This window comes from Fistularia commersonii, chromosome 29 (assembly GCF_037954325.1).
Source record: "Fistularia commersonii isolate RoL2024-O1a breed Wild chromosome 29, RoL_Fcom_v1.0, whole genome shotgun sequence".
Lineage (NCBI taxonomy): Eukaryota > Metazoa > Chordata > Actinopteri > Syngnathiformes > Fistulariidae > Fistularia > Fistularia commersonii.
In genome coordinates, this window is record NC_141312.1 from 4655547 (window position 1) to 4669625 (window position 14079).

Below are 14079 nucleotides of genomic sequence, written 5' to 3' on the forward strand. Positions count from 1 at the left end.
TTCAACAGCTCGACGGACGGATGTTGATACTAAATAAAATATAAATCGTTTACGTTTAAGTCTGGATAAACTACTGATCCTGCATGGATGATGCAGAGTGTGTTACCGAAGGGAAAATGTGGCAGATGAACAAAAAATGTATTTCTAGAGGTCTTTCTTTGTCTTTCTATGTCTTATAGATGTTCAGAGATAGATAGATAGATAGATAGATAGATAGATAGATAGATAGATAGATAGATAGATAGATAGATAGATAGATAGATAGATATTCCCTACAAAAAGTAATTAAATTCATGAACACAAAATAAAACAAATGCAACAGAAAACACGATTGTGTGCATATGCAACAATTAGCCGTAGCATGACCTTCTACTGTCAGTCGATGTGTGTTTCTTTCAATTTATTTATATAATTTTGATGAAAGGATGATACAGAGACAGTCACATACTACCATGTGTGAATCAGGAGATTTTAAATTCCATTTCAACGCCATGTTTAGTGACAAAGTGGCACATTTTACTGTGAATAGACAATCTTTGTACGGCGCAGTTTGTAGCTCGGCGTCTGCCAAACCAATTTTAGCATGTCGTCAGTTCCGTAAAGCGTTTCCACGGGCTTCATTGAAGAAGGCTGAGTCTATTTACGAAGCCCCCAACCCCCCCGAAGCTAGACACAGAAAATAATACTTTGACCGACTATGTCATCAAAATATTCTCACTAAGAACGCCTCGTCGTTGTTGTTTTTTATTTTATTTTTTCTTCGAGGGCGGTTAAAAAAAAGCGTCCGTTAAGTCGCGCGTGTTTTGGGATGAACAGACAGACGCTAGCCTGTTATTAGCTTCCCCGCTAGCCCGCCGAGCAGCTCTGTTTTCACGACGGGACCAGGCACACCGGTAAGACGGCAGCCGCTGTTTCGGAAACCGGTCCATTCTGTCGCTTTCGGTTCTGGATTGGACGTTTTCCACTTCTTTGACCCGTCACGTACGCAGATCGAAGGCATTGCGTTGTTTACCCTCCCGGGCATCTGGCTCCGCCGCTCGTTCGGACTGGAAAGCAGGCCTTTTAGAGGAAAGCGTTTAATGTCGAGCTCAAAATTGCTCATGTCTAATATCCCTCTTCATCAAATCAAGATAATTATATATATTTCTTGTTGTTCGTGATTGCTGAGCTCACAGGAGCCCTGCATGCTAACGCTACCTGCAGGGGGGGGGGGGAACACCTGTGCTGCCGCACCTGTCATGGCCCCCGGCCGTGTTTTCCCTCATGGAAACGTGGAAAAATCGTACTTTAAACTGATATGCTTGACTTGTTCATGTTACAGCCTATTCCTTGTTTGTTTGTTTGTTTGTTTGTTTTTGTTGTTGTTACTATTTTCCCTTCGTTGCATTATACCATTATTGTCAGATCGTGATCCCACTTCGTACTAACATATGTTTGCCCATTGTGCATAACTGCAGGCGTCCAGAGTAGTAGTTCTTATCTTCTCGGGTGAAGATGAGTGTCACTTCTTAACACAAAAGACAAGTCAGATCATGTGTCTTGTCCATGATAAAATAATTTAAGTTAGTGTTAAATCGGTGACTTTCAGAGCTCTTATTTTCATATACCAATAATATACTGTAGAATTTAAAACCCAGGGTTTTGTATCATTCAGCCATCTTTGTGTGTCAAAGTCAACTAACCCCCACCTTTGAGTTGCAAAAAACCTGTGGGGCTTTCTTTGTATCTTGTGCGTTCGTACACACACACACACACACACACACACCCACACACACACACACACACACACACACACACACACACGGACACACACGGACACACACGGTCACACAAAGATACACACAGGACCAAGACCATTCATGGGTGTTTGCAGAACTGAATTCATTAAGCTGTGAATACATTCATGTCCCCCAGTGTCTTTGCAATTGTTTGCAGGTATCTTCAAGGAATGTCAGTTTGACAACCAAACAGATCTGTGTAGACTGTAAAATAATAATGATATAGATATTTTGCAGTAACCCTCTTGTCAGCTTTGAAGGGAATAGGTGCTGCTGAGATATGGCCCTGTAATTGATCTGCAGAATAGCGGAGCCACTTCAGCAAGACAGCTGATTGTAGTGCATTGGGCTTTTATTAGGGTGTTGTTTTTATACTGAATGGTAGCCTTGGTCTTTGATAACCACCTCTTCATTTTTATAGCATTATTCACTCATCTACCTAATGATTTTGCTTTTTTTGACAAAGCTGTTTAGTCCCATCTTTTTGTATCATGATTTACAACTCAACCCCTTTCTATCCTGACCTTTCGTGTATTATATCCATAGATTGTCTTTTAAATTCTCTTTCTTTGTGCAGTGCATTATGACAGACAGCCTTATGAGTAAAGCTGCCACAATGGAAATTCCAATCAACAGTAATGGTGACACAGGGACACTTCCAGAAGATGACAGCCTTGAACAGGTGGGTCACAGCTACTGCATCAGAAAACAGTTAACGATGTAAAAGATAATGAGGTCCTGCTTTTTCTTTGCATTTTGCTATTTAAAGCAGTGGCACAACAAACAAATATGCACCCTCTGCATTAACCTACTTCCAGTCCTAAACCGACAGCATAAAATTTGCATACTCAAAGGCAAACAGCCGTAAATAACAGAGGGTACGGGGAGGACAGTTTGCTGTTTTTACAAAGAAAAGCCATTCTTTTCAATTTTTCTCAGACTCATTACTTAAACAAGGTTTCTTTTAAATTCTTTGAAATGATTGGCTCTGGTACAGTAAGTTGAAGTTTACACATCCTTTTTTTTAGGAAAAATTGTCATTTACCCTCCTATAAGTTTGTGCTATAACTGAGGTTTTATCTTCAGGAAATTACAGCTATTGGTTAGAATTGACGATCTATAAAACCCTGGAGTTGGAATCATTCAGTTGACAAAAAATGAGGTCCTCACTCCGATGGGGTTCTTGCTTTAGGTTTATCACAATGTAACCGACATTGCTGTTTGCTGTTGACATATCTAAATGTGGATATTGAACTTAGCTATCATGGCATCAGTAGAGAGACTGAGCTGATCTTGCAATCATTAAAATACAACTTTTAAGACACGCAAATTCACAACAGACATGGAAGGAATTAAACAGTATTTTCAATGGCCCTATTACTCATTGTTATACAAATGGGCAGGTCCTAATGTAACCTGTTTCCAGCAGCTCAGGATCATCATTCTTAACTTTTTTTTAAAGTATGCTCAAGTTCCATGTTGTGATCTCAAACAGTACACCCTGCCTGGATTGAAGTATTACCAATCAACTACTGGCAGAAGCTCTTGTTGTGACTCTTGCCTGGCTGTGACTGAGGGATCTTAGCAGCAGATCTGCTGTCGGGCTCCTCATGTTCCCATTAGCAGGTCACCTGGCTTCCTGTCGTCTTTCAACAGTAGCGCAAATTACCTGAGAGGCAAAGACTTTTAAGTGCTGATTTCCTTACTTCATACGAAAGCAAAGACCCTACCTGGTCTTGCCTTCATTTTAACATCCATTTGTTTGTTGATGTTTGTGTCTTTATGTTTTGTTACATTTTTTCCTACTTCACAATTTTTTTTGATGGATAATTTCCCCTGTATTCAAAGGGACCTTGGATTGCATTGGTGATGTGATAAATGAGTTACATCTGAAATATGTGATGCAGTTCTCGGTGCAGCCATCTGCTTTATGCATGAACGTGAAAACAAGGATTTTTTTTTTAACCGGAGTGATAAGAAATCATCCTTGTTGCTCTTTTGGTGGGGCTGCCCGCTAACTCAGTTGTTAATGTTTAAGCAGCAGTGAGGCTTGAGAGCATGTTATGTGAAACAGGTTGTGTATTTCCTGCGTCCCAAGGCACACCTTACCGGGCAAACAGACTTAAGATCCTGGAAGAAAGACTGCCAGAAACTGTGCTATTTGCTAACCAAACTGTGGTTCCACTCATGTCATGAAAGCAAGTTCTACAATTTGAACAAGCTTTAACGGTAAAACAAACACCTGTTGAATCATTCAGTTTGCTACTGAATATTAACCACCTGTCATAGCAATACTGCATTTTGTATGGCAGTGGCGACGCTGTATCCTTGGGTGAAACCCCCGTAAAATCAGATTAATATCTGTTAAGCAGCACTTGGTTTAGGTGCACCTGCAGTCAGTCTTGGTCATGAATATTGAGACGATTGGTGGGTAAAAGAACATTGCGTAACATAACCACAAACAGTGATCCAAGCCAAAACAACATATTGCTCCAAATTATTCACTGCCTGATAGTCCAATATAAGATTTCTAAGTCTGTCTTATCGTTACAATATGATCACTTCAGATTTTTTTAAAGACTTTAAGCCTTCTTTGTTCAAAAACTGGCCTTTTCTATATTTTGATAAGTCAATTCAGCTAATGGGTGGGCCACATGCTTTATTTTAGATCACTTAGAGAGATACAATTTGTATCTGATTCATTGTTCACTACATAAAGTCCACTTTGGTAATTGTTGCTACAGCCGTCTTTCCACCCATTTAATTATTCAAGATAGTCAGACATGATTACGATTACTAACATCGAATTAGACTAGACCTAACCTGAGACTTAATAAAGGGTAAAACTTAGTACAGGTCAAATAATCCTGGAACGTTAGCAATTCTCAAATATTCAAAGAAAGTAAGCTTTTGTGACACAGTATTGGAAATACAACATCTCTGTTGTACTCCTTTCTGTCTTTCCTTTTTTTAAAATGTCTATTCATTTATGAATAGACATGCAGATGCCAACCAATACTTTGCCGTCTTGGGAGAATTGCTATTGTCAAAATGAAAAATCAATTAAGTGTGATATAAAGTTTCCGTGTATGTTTGAAACTGTTGCTGAAGTATACATTTTTGACCACCTTGTCCAGCCTTATTTGTCATCACTGCTCCCCATCACAAGTGGTATCTCTGTATTCTTGGTTTAATTTCTGGTCACGTTTTAAATCATTCTATTTTTTTTTCTTCTTAAATGATTTCAGTCATGGATTTTTCTTTTTGTCTTATTTTCTTTTCTGAATGTATCTTCTTTTTTGTTGTTTTTGTGTTTGTCGATTCCCCCCTCCCTCCATCTCTGTGCAGGCTGTAAAGATTCAGTGGAGCTTAGATGAGAAGGTAGGGAGCTCCAGAGGCACCAGGGTGAGCTGGCCATTTGTGCATTTATGTGTGGATTTCTGTATGTGTGTGTATCCTAGTACTGTTCAGGAGTTTGACATCATACTGCATTACATTGCCTCATTACCTTGGTTTATTTCGCTAAATTATGTCATATCCATTTTTCATGCAAACCGCTCTGCAACTGTATCAGCGCTCTGTTGGCTCCTACTCACTGTGGCGGTTTCAAGTATTGTTCCTCAGAATAATTTCACGTAACACTTGGGTCTGGGTTGTAACAAAACAAGTTGAAAATTCTTCCTCCATTTCAAAACTGGCTTGCGTGTGCCGTCTCTCAACTAATATAATAAAGATTTTGATGCGTGATTATTCTGCTGATAAAGGGTGTAATTTACTGATTGTAGTAGACGTTTATACTAATAATCATCATGTCATACTAATGCTGTAACCCTAATATCGAATTGGCTTTTCTTGCTGTATGTAGGGAATTTTCTGCGGCGATGGCAAAGAGTATGCTCGCAGCTAAGAAAAAACCTGACAAACAGAGTGCTCCTGATAGATTTGTAAAAATAGGATAATCAGCTTCAGACCTCTCCCTCTGAGGATGGTTTCTGACAAAACACGAGACCCACACAGCACAAGTTACAGCTACATTTTTTTCCTCTTCCTTTTGATACTATCAAATTTGCATTGATTTCTAAAAAGGAAACTGCTCCCTCTCTCTGGAGAATTCCTCAACAGCTTTCTTATCACAGTCTTACTGCTGAGGCCTAGCCGAGGGAGTGTCTATATGTTGCCCATGGTTACATTTTACGATGCACATTTGGAGACTTCCCTTCACGGTTGCTGTGCGGTTTTAGCAGCAGGTGTATAAAAACTATTGTAGTAATCTGGCCTCCACACAAAGTTAGACATTTTTTTGATGCTAAAAAACAAAAGCGATAGAATCACCGAACCTCACACAATCCTCATGATTGTATTTTTAACTAGTGTCCTTAGCAGTTTTATGCAGCAAAGACCACGGTAGTCACTGGTGTGCTTCAGCTCCGTGGGAGGAATATGTTGTTGGGTAGTAGCTGGGTTAATTATTGGCTGAGAACGACTCAGGAGTATTTTCTGTCGTTTGCACTTAGTTTTTTTTGCATACATCTAGATAAGTCGGCCAGACGACGTTTTACAATCGTGTGAACTAACTAACATCGCTAACATTGTAGTGTTTGTCTCCCTCTAGTGAATAAAACTTTAACCTACATTGTTGTAATTTTGCGCTCTCGTTTTAAATCTCCTTTAACCCCACCTGCATCCACCGTAAACTCTATCTCTTCTTTTGTTCCTCTTACCCGCCTTGTGTATTTGACAATTCAACCCTTGCAGGACCTGCAGCAGGTGATGGTATCTGGTCCCAACCTCAATGAGACTAGCATCGTGTCAGGGGGTTACGGAGGAACAGCGGAAGGCATCATCCCCACCAGCTCAATCAAAGGTAAAAATAGGCTCAATCCACGCCACCGCAGCCCCACTTCTCCACTTTTCAGTTCTTCAATGAAGTCACGCACACTTTTACTGAGACTCCCTTGTTAATCATTCTCTAATTCTTGGCTTGAACATAGTCGCTAGATAGGCATCTAGAAATGTAGACTGCGAGGACAAATACTAGAAATACTGAAAAATGTTGAGCTATTCAATCATGCACAGTTTTAAGTCATGTAACATTTTCTGTTTTACAGGAAAATGTCTTTATTCTTGTTTTCTATTAAGAACAAGAAATTCTTGAAAATGAATGAAAGATAATCTGACAATTAGTCTTTAAATTATTAGGAAGAATTGCCTTGATAATGAGAAAAAAATGTGTTTTCCTCACTGAATCAGTAGCAAGAACTCAATTTGGAATTCAGTTTGGGCAAAACAAATATTGATAATTACTGTGAACTGAGACAACATTGACATTTCACGAGGAAATAATTGTCTCTGGGCGCTTTTCTTGGATGTAAGGCTATCCGAATCTTTGTCATACCGCCTTTCTCTCTCTCTGTCTCTCTCAGGTCCCGCTGTGCATTACAATGCTGACTTTAACAAAAGGATCCCAGTAACAGGATTAGGTTGCGCAAATTATTTTTTATAATATAAAGAGCCATTTTCCAAAATGTGACAACACAGAACATCTAGTATGTTAACAAAACACCTTTTAGGCTGTAAGTTTTTCGTTCAAGCCCTCCCAATAAAGATATTTATTTATCTATCCATCTATTAAACATAAGTTTAAGCGTGTGATTGATGCCTCATTTTGGAAAGACGCTCTTTATATGAATGGTGCTCATACCTCCTGGATATGGATTGGAAAGCAAGGGAACAGCCACTATCCTTTTTAATGTTCTAGAATACTGTCTTTCCAGGGGAGATAATTGCAGCACTTATATTTCTGCCTCAGCGTATTTCATTGGCATGCTTTTGTTGTCACTCCATTTTCTTTCATTAGTTGTTATTCTTGTCCTTTTCGGATGAGCTTTTAGCTTCTAGCTTTTTTTTTTTTTTTTTTTTTTTTTGCTTGATGGGTAGACACTTTGTTTTCTAAGAATAAATAGATCTTTTAAAGTCATAGTTGGTCAAGGGCAACAACATGAAAGCAAACTATGAAATATCTTTGGCAAAGCTTAACATAACTGGAAGACTTAACTGAAAATTATTGAGAATTATAGTTCTTATTTCCTGTGGTTTCTCTCATGTTCTTCAGTTGTGGTTATTATATAATGACAGCTCACTTTATCTCGTGATGCACGACATTCGGAGTTGAATTGAAGTCTGCCTCATCTGTATCTTCATTCATTTGTCTGTATTGTTCTCTCATCACTTAATGTTGTCTTTTCATCTTGGTACTTGTCTGTCATTGTCCCCTCTCCAAATTTCCACCACACCCTCCGATAAATTCTCCTCCTCTCCCTTTTTAATCCTTTTCTATCTTTATTGCATCCTCACATTTCTCAACCAATTTTCCCCGTATTTTTCCAATCCCATTTTTTTGGGGCACGCTTTTTCAACCTCCGTATTTATTGCCCCAAACAATAAGCACTAATATTTTCAATCCTGATTCCAAAAAATGCAGAATTCGAAATCCCATTCCCTCAACCCTCCCTTTATTCACAACCTCACCCCCACCCAATATCGCACACCAGCGTCTGAGAGCCAGCCGATGTAGCTTTCCCCCAAGCAACTCTTTCATTCACCATAGAGAAAGCAAATTACATGAATACCAAGGTACTCGGGAAAAGGGGGACTTAAAGGGGATATCTGCATGTTAGTAGCGACTTAAATATGTTACTCTTAACGTGTCAATACTTCCATCACAGATAATCTATCACCAGCAAGAGAAAGGTTGTCGATACTTTTGTTTCATTGCCATTGCCTCTTATCTTGCTTTCTCTTCTCTGCATGATTAAGCAGGTCTGTTCTTTACGGGGGTCTCTTTCATTTTCTTTAGTGTTTTTCACCTTTTGTTTGTTATTTACCATGTTCTCTTGTGTCTTTTGGGTTTTGTCTCTTAAGGATCAAACATGCACCACAGCAGCAGCTGCTCATCAATGTCCGCAGAAGAAGCTACCCGCGGCGTGGCTGTGGAAAAATTAGAAACCGTGAAGAAATGGGGTCTCAACACGTACAAGGTATTTGATGTGATTCGGGGACTAAATTAACTGTAAAACTACCGGTGATGCCATAACGAGACTTTTGGTTGACTTTCATTAGTCTGTGCCTGGATGTCGTTTTCCTCGTGACCCCTTGTGTTTCATGTTGGCAGTGTACGAAGCAAATGATCTCTGAGCGTTTTGGCCGGGGGTCCAGGACTGTGGACCTGGAGCTGGAAGCCCAGATTGAGGTGCTGAGGGACACAAAACGGAAGTATGAGAATGTGCTGCGACTGGCCAGAGCACTGACCAACCACTTCTACAACATGGTGCAGACACAGCACGCACTGGGCGACACCTTCGCTGACCTTAGTCAGAAATCTCCAGAGCTCCGGGTCAGACCTCAGAATTCATACATTTCACTGAAAGGCTGATTTAACTTATTTTTAGAGCAGAAAATGGCATGAATGATTTCTTTTGTCGAACCATTACAGGATGAGTTTGGCTACAATGCTGAGACCCAGAAGTTGTTGTGTAAGAATGGGGAGACCCTCCTTGGGGCAATTAACTTCTTTGTGTCCAGCATCAACACACTGATCAATAAGACCATGGAAGACACCTTGATGACAATCAAGATGTATGAAAATGCCAGGTAAGAGCAAACCTAATTTGCTGATTAGAATTTGACATCAGACACAGGAATAAAAATTCTTCTAAAGCATTGAAGTATTATTAAGGAATCATTATATGCACTGAACTTCTTTGGTAATGTTGATGCGGTGTTGATGTCATGTTGTCATGATTTTACATATATTATTTAGTATACACTTATTTGGATCTCCCTTTTTGGGAGCTCTTCTCGTTTTGTTTTGTTTTTTTTACACTAAGTGTTTTATGTCACCAGATTGGAATTTGATGCGTACCGGTCAGATCTGGAGGAACTGAGTTTGGGTCCGAGAGACACGGCAGCTATGGCACGCATAGATGCTGCACAGCAACAATACCAAGTCCATAAAGACAAATATGAACGCCTCCGCTCAGACGTCACCATTAAACTCAAGTTCCTGGAGGAGAATAAGGTCAGCATTTTTACAGTACGGCCTGATGTTTATCATGCCTCTTGAGTTTTGGGGGAAAACAAAACTTCCATAGTTTGACAGTTGATAGATCACACAGGCCGATTTTCACGCTCCCCTGTTTCTCCCTTAGGTGAAGGTGATGCATAAGCAGCTCCTCCTCTTCCATAATGCCATCTCAGCGTACTTTGCCGGCAATCAGCAGCAACTGGAGCAGACGCTGAAGCAGTTTAACATAAAGCTGAAGCCTCCTGGGGCTGACAAGCCCTCCTGGTTAGAGGAGCAATGAGGGGTTGCCCTGCAGACCTCGCGCAGCCCCCTTTCAACCACCTCCACCTGCTGTTGAAACCCCCAAATTATAGAGGACTAAGGAAAGCTATAGATCACCGAGAGGAAGAAGCAGACCATATGCCTGGATATGTGGACAGATGAAGGAGCAGTGAACGGATGAAATGTGGGGTATTTTTGATGTTTAGGATAAAACCAGAACGAAGCCACGTGGCCAGTTTCAAGAAAAGTCAGGGGGCTTTTAGTGCCTCTTTCCCGACTACTTTTTCTTCCTGTTTGTGATTTGTTCCCTGAGAAACTCTTGACCTCTCCTCCCTTGTATTTGACTTGATCCCCTCAACACTACTTTGCTGTGTGAGCTTGTGTTACTCATCACTGGAAACCTCCAGTTCTCGGAGTCAAACTTCAAACCGTCAAATAGCAGATGGACGGAAACGGGCAAAGTGGCTCTTGCAAACCATTGTAAGACAGACGGATGTTACCAAATGCTACAACACAACTCTTTCAGCCTTTATCAGTCACTTTCCTTTTGTGCCTCTTTCTTTATGAGCTAATGTATAAATTGAGATGAGAGCAGAATGAGTAAAGGTAAGGCATTCAAATTCAGACATAGAAAGGGTGCTTGAATGGTACACTGAAAGGAATGTCTAGATAAATTCGTGTACATTTAAGATCAAGTTCTAAATCAGTTTTGAGTATTAGTAATTGATTTTTAGTTTTCTTTGTTTTGTTCTCTCTCAACAAATCTGTTTTAGTCAGCTCTCACGTCCTGTGCTTTATGGAATGGGACAAAATAGGGTTCAGCAGTGCATTCTGGTGTTTTGGCTGCTGCGTTTAGACCACAGTTGCACGAATTGCTACAGATTTGAATTGCAAAGTAAAACTTCTTGTAACTGGTGTATGCAATGATCATATGATGAACACTGCCTATGTTTTGTTTTTTTTTTTTGTAACTACCCAAAGACAACGAGGGGAATAAGTAGCGAGAATATTATCATTCCTGTGACACTGAAAGATTCGGTCTCTGGACTGAGGATGGTGGACTCTGAAATCAAACTCATGGATTCAGTCAATGATTTAATCAAGGAAACGACTGTGTTTACAGAAGCTTAAGATATCATCTTGTGGAACACATATCACAATGATACATGACTGAAACGTTATGACTGTATTTGCTGTTTGTTGGCAAAGTAAACAGGGTCAGGTCAGGAATCACGAAGAGATGTGTTAGAGTATATATGTATATGTTGACGCACACACTGAAGTTTAGTAATCTAATATGACTAACTCTGATCTTTGAACAGAAAATCTTGTAACTAAGTGGCTTGCATTTGAAATAACACTATTTTCTTTTTCAATTGTAATTGAAGTAATGGGGTATCATGATGGCAAACAATCATCACTTGTCAACAAGACTTGGCCACAATGCATATGCATAAATCAAAATGTATCATTTGTTTTGTTTTATTTTTTCTATGCCTTGCTGTATTTATTTTATTAACTGTTGTTGAATCCTTAGGCTAATCACACTATTCAAAAACATTTTGTTTTGATATTACATCATATTGAATTTCTGTAGATGAAAAACAATAATGGGATGAATTGTTCTGACCAAATCTGAAGTAAATACTCTATAACTTTTCCTACATAAAAGGAAAAGGAAAGTGGATTTCTTTCTGCTGTAAGGTTAAAAGAAGATAATCCAGTGTCATGGTTGTTATTGCTTACCTCATCTCATTTAACTCATGGGTCTCCTGTAAGCAAAAGGACAGTTGGTTCAATGAGTACTCAATTTTTTTAATGTGGTGGTCCTTCAGCTGTTTGTCTCGTCTGTGTTTTAATGCCAGGAAGTTATACATATTATTTGGAGGGTTAAGTATCTGAACACGCTTTACCCTCTGCTTTTGTGCTCCAGCTTGCATGGTCTGGTGTAATGCCATGCTTAACAGGCTCTGATTTTATTTTGATACTGGCTGGAGCAAAATGTGAAGTTTCATTTCAAATCCTGAGAGCTATTACAAGTGGAAGTGCAGTTAACAGATGATAACTCAGTGGTGAAGTAGTTTATAACAGTAATTCAGTGTCAGGGGTATTGCTTCTGGACTACAGGGAACAGCAGACTCAGGAAGAGAGGTTGATTCGAGCAGTCAAAAAAACACGGAAAATAAGAATATTAAATATCAATACCCTGGTGAAAACCATGCAAAGGGATTTGAGTGCCGAGTTTTGTTTGGCTTGTTAAATGTCATTGTGTCAAATGGGTTTATTCTGCTGGAATTGTTTCAATGAGAGGCTTCTGGCTATGGTCTTTTTGACCTCCATTCAGCAATATAGTCAACATATGAACCCCTCTTCCCAACCTGCTCCTTTCAAATTCCCAACCCCAACACCAAAATTAATGGCAATATAACTTTTCGGACTCTTCGGTTGCAAGACCCGTGATTTGAGAAGGTGTGACAAATATTTATAGTCACTTTTACGAGCAGCTGTTTGTTGGATCGTTGCCAAGAGAGAACTAAGATTTATAAAAAAAAATAGATATTTTATTTGTACAATCTATTTTCTAGGCTGAGCTTGTGTATTGTACTGTATGAATGATTGCACATATTTAAGATGATAAATGAAGTTGTGTCATGGATTGATGTGATTCTCTGCCTTCATTCCTCACTCAGACCTTGACTCCCACCCTACCCCAAGGGAACAAGATTAAAAAGTACACATTTCAATGATTGTCTCTGTGGGTTTTTGGCTCTTAGACTCAGTCAGACTTAAATATTTCATTTTACGGTACACATAACATATTTTAGTTAAATCAAGAACTACTCACTGGAACACTTTAGTCAACAATGCAAGTTTATGAGGAGACATTCACATATTTTCACAGTAGTTTTTTCACTTTAATTAAACGCCTTAAGCACAATAACATTTTTCATTTACCTTAAATTGCTTATGGAAAACTAAAGAGTGTTTTCAGCTTTTAACTACTTAACTGCTCTGATTTGACCGAGGTTGTCATTTACAGTCAAAAATGGGAAATCCTGACAAATGTTTCAACCACTACATTTTATATACTAAGATCACCATAATCCTGTAAAAATACAAATTTTGCAAATTTACACATTTTAATGTGGAAAGTAGTTAATCTAATATGTTGTAAATGTGTTTCTCCTCATGGTCAGTATAAATAAATATTCAGAATCAACACATTGGGGGTGGCAGGGAGGATTGAGTAGATATGAAGGGATATGAGGTAACCAATAACTACAGCTATAATATAGAATAAGATGGTATGAAATCTGTAAATTAAAAGTATAAAGCGTCACAAGGAATATTTGAGATATGGTAAATGTCAGTGATTCTTACAATGATGCGTGAATGTACATGACAGGTTGACATCCATCTATGTTTATCAGTCTATGATTCCAGATGGTCCATACGGAATGAAATAAAAATAAACAAAATATAGATGAGATGAGGATGGATGAGATAAGGACAATAAATAAGCAAATAATAAAAAATACTTCATTTGTAAATAAATAAAGACAATAAAACAGAAGTGCTGTCAGGGTTTAGATAAATAAGTCCATAACCCAACAATTCCAGCGATCTAATGTTTATATTTGTGCGAAAAAAATTTGTTTGAATATCAACACCGTCTAACGACCTCGTGGCGCAACGGTAGCGCGTCTGACTCCAGATCAGAAGGTTGCGTGTTCAAATCACGTCGGGGTCAACTTCTTTCGTTTCACTTCATTGTAGGAAGATATGTCGAACATTTGTTTCAAATTCAAGAAAATTAACTGTCGTAATCAATACGTCTTGTCATTTGTCTACCCCCGCCCCCAATTCCCCATTCCGGGATCGGGTAAGCCACTTCCGGAAGGGCGTGGCCATATATCCGAATAAAGGTTTTTGATTGGTGGAGGCGTGCCCCCTTCC

General features: G+C 39.1%; 1 protein-coding gene and 1 non-coding gene across 7 annotated transcripts; both read left to right on the top strand.

Annotated features, from left to right (window-relative positions):
- Window positions 1-534: 534 nt before the first annotated feature.
- arfip2b (ADP-ribosylation factor interacting protein 2b) lies at window positions 535-12866 on the top strand. Of its 6 annotated transcripts, none has more exons than XM_086176915.1 (10): window positions 535-893; window positions 2356-2460; window positions 5127-5183; window positions 6534-6642; window positions 7202-7258; window positions 8700-8815; window positions 8950-9171; window positions 9271-9428; window positions 9681-9855; window positions 9986-12866. In XM_086176915.1, exons 2-10 carry the CDS (start codon window positions 2362-2364, stop codon window positions 10139-10141), a joined length of 1149 nt encoding a protein of 382 aa, XP_086033041.1. In that variant the 5' UTR covers window positions 535-893; window positions 2356-2361; the 3' UTR covers window positions 10142-12866. The 6 variants fall into 6 exon arrangements, with proteins under 6 accessions (XP_086033041.1, XP_086033042.1, XP_086033043.1 ...); XM_086176916.1 differs by having other exon boundaries at window positions 5127-5159; XM_086176917.1 differs by lacking the exon at window positions 7202-7258.
- Window positions 12867-13801: 935 nt separating this feature from the next.
- On the top strand, window positions 13802-13873 carry trnaw-cca (transfer RNA tryptophan (anticodon CCA)). Its single transcript has one exon. It is a non-coding gene; the product is annotated as a tRNA-Trp (tRNA).
- The last annotated feature ends 206 nt before the right edge of the window (window positions 13874-14079 follow it).

What these genes read in the sequence shown, in the direction of transcription:
- arfip2b (XM_086176915.1), top strand. Translation starts at nt 2,362, where the DNA reads ATGACAGACAGCCTTATGAGTAAAGCTGCCACAATGGAAATTCCAATC. An exon ending in GATCCCAGTAACAGGATTAG is followed by an intron (nt 7,259 to 8,699) that starts GTTGCGCAAATT and finishes TTGTCTCTTAAG; the next exon opens with GATCAAACATGCACCACAGC. An exon ending in AAGATGTATGAAAATGCCAG is followed by an intron (nt 9,429 to 9,680) that starts GTAAGAGCAAAC and finishes TTATGTCACCAG; the next exon opens with ATTGGAATTTGATGCGTACC.